Source organism: Humulus lupulus, chromosome 8, assembly GCF_963169125.1.
Source record: "Humulus lupulus chromosome 8, drHumLupu1.1, whole genome shotgun sequence".
NCBI classification, from domain to species: domain Eukaryota; kingdom Viridiplantae; phylum Streptophyta; class Magnoliopsida; order Rosales; family Cannabaceae; genus Humulus; species Humulus lupulus.
This window is the reverse complement of record NC_084800.1, coordinates 84868334-84874265: the sequence shown is the minus strand read 5'-3', so window position 1 is coordinate 84874265 and position 5932 is coordinate 84868334. Positions and strand designations below refer to the sequence as shown.

At 36.8% G+C, this 5932-nt stretch overlaps 1 protein-coding gene across 1 annotated transcript; it reads left to right on the top strand.

Annotated features, from left to right (window-relative positions):
• The first annotated feature begins 3613 nt into the window (after positions 1 to 3613).
• Positions 3614 to 4897, top strand: LOC133795732 (uncharacterized). Its single transcript, XM_062233189.1, has 3 exons — positions 3614 to 3908; positions 4017 to 4518; positions 4678 to 4897. The coding sequence occupies exons 1-3, from the start codon at positions 3614 to 3616 to the stop codon at positions 4895 to 4897; spliced, it is 1017 nt and encodes a 338-aa protein (XP_062089173.1).
• Positions 4898 to 5932: the final 1035 nt, after the last annotated feature.

Below are 5932 nucleotides of genomic sequence, written 5' to 3'. Positions count from 1 at the left end.
ATTGTTTATATTTTTATTAATAAAACTATTTCTTTGTTATAATTATTTTAAAGTTTTAATCAATTAAAATGTTCTTTTTTATTATTGTTAAAATTTTATATTCTTGTTTAATTTAATAATGTTTTATTTTGTATAGTTTAATTCATTAGCTAAAACCTAAAGGGCATTTAGTTATATTAAAAAAAAAATTGATCAAAATCGGGCACAGTGTATTATTTTGATCTGTTTTGCAAAACACAAAGTCTGAAATGTAATTTAACAAAACACAGGGGTCGATTGAGTATTTGGGAAAAACAGGAGGGTCAAACTGGTATTTTCCTTATGAATAAATTTTTCCACATCAAATTGTAATGTGGCGATATATTTCATATGGAAAAAAAAAAATTTCTAATTATTGAATTAGAAAACTCTAATAAAAATAAAGGTATTAAATTCAAAATAATAATAATAAATAAATAATCTAAATAATTCTATAACTATCTTTCTTTTCTATTTTTTTCACTATTTCTTCCTCATTTTTATAGGATTGAAATTATGTGTCTCAATTTTAATTTGTTTGTCCACATTTCCTCCACCAATGAAAATACTACAACTCTCAAAATACGATATTTGTTATTTTATAAAGGGTAGGTAACTATTTGGTACCCTGTATTTTTACAAAGTATCATTTTGGTACCATGTGTTTACAATAATGCTCATTCGGTACTCTGTATTTTGAAATCATACATATCTGGTACCCGTATTTTAAAATCATACATATTTTGTACTCTAAACTCAAATTTGATTAATAAAATGTACTAATTTAATCAAACTATTCTCAATTATATGAGTTTCAAATTTAAATTTAATTACTTAATTACATATAAATGATGACAGTTTGGTCATATTGACAAAATCTTATCTATAAAATCTGAGTCTAGGGTGCCAAATATGTATGATTTTAAAATACAGGGTACCATATGAGCATTATTTAAAACAAAAGGTATCAAAACTATACTTTGCAAAAACATAAGGTACCAAATGAGTAAATTCCCTTTTATAAAATATCTAAGATGATATTTTTGTTAATTTATTTTATTTTTATTGGTTGGGGACATAGGGACGTATACAAATTAGATAGAGAATTTGGTCTCTTTATATGCACTTTATGACGACTAATTTTTTATTTATTTATAAAATTTTTAATAATTATTTTGTTTTTTAATTGAATGAATAGTTTTTTTAGAGCAATTAAAAAAATAGTTGAATTAAAAACTTTTTCCCGCTCTTTTTCTTCTCTTCTTCTCTCTCAGTGATTTCACCGGAGCTATGGCTAAGGGGGCTCGGAATGGGGGAAAAGCTAAGGAAAGAGTAATGGCAAGAAACGAGGGCCATCTTCTTCGGATAGAATCATTAAAACAAGGTCCATGGATGAAATCCTAGGGGTACAGGAATTGGAAATTGCAGAAGATGCAGACCTGGAGAATACGCAATTGCAATCGGATTTATCCCGAGTAATGCCTGAATCCACGCCAAAACAAAATACAATCCACACGGATCTTGGGAGTTGGTTGACTGCATCTGAGGAAGCTATGCAAGATGTGCTGTTAGGTAAGCATGCTTCTACTCCGATTTTGAAATCTCCTATACTAGAACAACCTGTTGCCTGGTCTAATGGAGAATCGTCAAAAGGAGTTCATTCTACTCAAACTCAGGGGAGGAAAATTGGAGTCAAGATTGAACCCAAGGATATTGCTGATGAGATTAACTTCTGGCAGCCTTCTATTGTCTGCTATGTTGTGGGAGCTAATCCTCCGGTTAGTATCTTGGATGGATTTGTAAGAAGGCTTTGGAAGGAAAATTTAGACAAAGTAGGAGTGCTTTCACGAGGAATTTTCATTATCCGATTCTGTAATTTGGAATTTCGTGATCGATTACTCAATGGAGGATATTTGTTTCTGGGTAAGAAGCCACTGGTTATGAAGCCTTAGAACTCGGTGGATGATTTCACCAAGGAGGATATTACTGTTGTTCCTACTTGGATTCAACTGGGTGGTCTGGATATTAAGTATTGGGGTGAGAAATCTCTTTTCAAGATTGTGGGGCAAATCGGGAGGCCAATTCAAGTAGATAATATCACTAAATACAGAGATAGGCTCTATTATCCTCACATTCTTATTGAGATCAATATGGATCAACAATTTCCAGCCACAATCAGCTTTGTGAATGAGTTTGATCAGGAAATTGATTTACAAGTTGAGTATGAATGGATTCCAATCATCTGTAAAAACTATTCTGGGAATGGGCATGAAGCTCAAGTATGTAGGAAGAAGACTCAAGGGACACAAGTATGGGTACCTAAGCAATTGAAGCCTGAGAAGAATCCGGAGCCAGTAGTAGATGAGGATGGGTTTCAGCGACCAAACAAAGGAGTCAAGGGGACAGTTGTTTCTGCACCAGCAACAGTTATGGCAAACCAATTTTCTATTTTGACTGAGGAGACAGAGGAAGGAAGAACAAGCAGGTTGAATACTGGAGAGGGGGGGAGATCCCTCTGTAGGACATGGATAAGATTTTATGTTGGAATGTAAGAGGGATTAACAGCCAACTTAAACATCGAGAGATTAAGAATTTAATCATTTCCAAGAAAGTTGGGCTGGTTAGTCTCCTTGAAACAAAGGTCAAGAATAAGAACATGGGCAATATATATTCAAGTTTATTTTCTGGTTGGTGTTTCACTACTAATAATCCTTGGATAGACAAAGGGCGAATAACAGTAGCATGGAATCCGAGTATGTATACTATTGATATTAGAGTTTGTACTAGTCAATTCATTCATTGTTTTGCTCGAGCCACTCACATGACAGGAAGTTTTTTTGTTACCTTTGTATATGGGTTTAATGATGGGAAATTGAGGGATCAATTATGGTTGGATATTCAGGAACTAGCCTTGAAGATTGATGAGGCTTGGATGATCTTGGGAGATTACAATGAAATTTTGCATCAGAATGAGAGTGTTGGCAAGAAGACTATTATGAAACCTTCTCTGAGCCTCCGAGATTGCATGACCAATTGTCAAATGGAAGGTTTGAAATATTCAGGGTGTTTTTATACATGGACAAATAAACAAAGGCCTGAGGATTGTGTTTACTCTAAAATTGACAGGGCTATGGTGAACATGAAGTGGACAGATCAATATCCGAATTCTGAAGCTGTTTTTCTCCCTGAAGGTATCTTTGATCACAGTCCCATTCTTATTTCCTTTTATTTGGCTGTGGAAATTGGTAAGCAACCATTCAGGTATTTCAGAATGTGGAAGGAAGCTTCATCATATGCAACTAAAGTTAGCACTAACTAGAATAAAGTAGTTTCGGGTACTGAAATGTATAAATTAGTCCTGAAGTTAAAGAGGCTTAAACAGGTATTCCGAGAAATAAATAGAGAAGGATATCATGATATTCATAAGTCTGAAGTTCAAGCTAAGCTCTACATGCTGGAAATTCAAAAAAGCTTGCATCAAGATCCTCTCAATGAGTCTTTAATTCAACAGGAGGCATTGGCTAGGGAAGAGTTTACCCAATTAAACAGAGCATACCTATTATTCTTAGCACAGAAAGCAAAAACCAACTAGGTGATGAATGGGGATGAAAACACTGCTATTTTTCATGCCTCATTGAAAGCTAGAAGGATTCAAAATCGCATTTACTCTATACACACTGAACAAGGCACCTGGGTGGATACAGTAGATGGTGTACAAAGAGCATTTTTAGACTATTATCAGAATTTATTGGGGACTCAATTGCAAAGTAGGAGGAAGGTATCACCGGCTATTGTTGATTTAGGTCCTGGAATTTCTGAGGCGCATTCTAGGCTGCTGGTAGAATCTTTTACAGCTCAGGAAGTTAAAGAGGCATTATTCTCCATTCCAGGTCTAAAGGCTCTTGGTCCTAATGGATATTACAGTTTTTTTTATTAGGATAACTGGGAATTAGTAGGTCCTGAGGTATGTGCGACTGTTTTAGATTTCCTAACCACAGGGAAACTACTTAAAGAGATTAATGCTACAACCATCACACTCATTCCAAAAATCAAATGCCCGGGCAAAGTGAGTGATTTCCGGCCAATCTCCTGTTGTAATGTGCTTTATAAAATTGCATCTAAAATGATATGTGCAAGGTTGAGAAGGGTACTTCCGGATTTGATTGCAGAAAACCAAGGAGGATTTGTTCATGGGAGGTACATAGCCCACAATATCATGATTTGTCAAGATTTAGTTCAGCATTATGGAAGGAAAAACTGTAAGCCAAGCTGTTTGATTAAAGTTGATTTGCAGAAGGCATATGACACAATAGAGTGGGATTTCATAGAGGAAATGCTTGCTGCTTTTAAGTTTCCGAAGAAGCTTATCCAGCTAATCATGATTTGTGTTCGAACACCTAAATTTTCCTTAATGCTCAATGGCTCTTTATGTGGTTTTTTTGTAGCAAAAAGGGGATTAAGGCAAGGAGATCCAAATGTCTCCATTATTGTTTGTGTTAGGTATGGAATACCCTTCTCGAATCATGATTAAAGTGGGATCTATCTCTGATTATAAGTATCATGCTAAGTGCAAATCCTTGAAATTGATCATTTATGCTTTGCGGATGACTTATTACTGTTTTGTCATGGAGATTTTATTTCGATTCTATGGATGCTTAGAGGGCTCAAACTGTTTTCGGGGACATTTGGTTTGGTACCAAATCAAAACAAGTCTGCAATATACTGTAGTGGTATGATAGAGGCTGAGGTTAATAGAATCCTAGAAGCTTCAGGTTTTGCTAGAAGCCAATTACCATTCAGATATCTTGGTATTCCAATTTGTTCTAAGAGAATTTCTTCGGTGGAATGTGGACTTATTTTAGAAAAAATGATGCATTGAATTAGGCAATGGAGTTCTCAGAATTTATCCTATATGGGCAGAGTAACACTAATCAATTCAGTTCTCATGTCTATACACACATATTGGGCTCAAATCATGATATTGCCGAAGAGAATACTGAAGGAAATTGATGCCATTTGTAGAGCATTTCTCTGGAGAGGAATGAGTGATAATGCAGGGCCTGGACTTGTTGCTTGGCATACCATATGCAATTCTAAAACAGGTGGAGGATTGGGTTTTAAGAGAGTTGTAGATTGGAATATTGCAGCTATAGGGAAATACATATGGGCAATTGCTTCCAAAAAAGATAATCTATGGGTTAAATGGATTCAAAACATATACTTGAAGCAATTAGACTGGTGGGATTACAAAGCTCCCTTGGCTAGCAGCTGGTATTGGAGGAAAATGGTGGCTGTTAAGGATATGTTTAAAGCAAAAATCGACTTGGCATCCTTTGCAGCTTTGAAATTCAGTATTAAAGTGAGTCATGACTTGTTGTTTGCTTCTCCTATCAAAGTGCATTGGGCAAAGTTTGTTTGGGAGAGATTTTCTGTACCAAAGCACAGATTTGTACTCTGGTTAGTTATGCTTCAAAGATTTCGTACCAGAATATTCATTCACAATTATAACTTGTTATCCCCATTTCCTGCATGGGCTCGGGGCCTTCGTCTTGGCCCACTGTCAGGGGGCCAGCTCAGCACGCGGGCCCGGCCCAAGGTCTCTTGCTATGGAGAATGCCCAAGGGGAAGGGTATGAACCATGGACTCAAGACTGGGCCCATTGGAGGTGTCCAGGATGTCCCTCCGGGTCCATCCTCAGCGAGGATAGTCCGGGAGGCGTGTAGAGCATTCCAACCGCTGCGTCCTACGGATCCCTATCCCGGACCACTGGCGCGGTCTAGGCTGATGGTAAACGAAGCGGGACAAAGGTAAATGGACCTGGATCATCTCACCCCTGGTTGAAGGGCCAGGCGTCCAGGACCCTGACGCCGCCTCGCTCCACGTGGGCGTTGTCCCCCACTTTTCACCTGCAGAA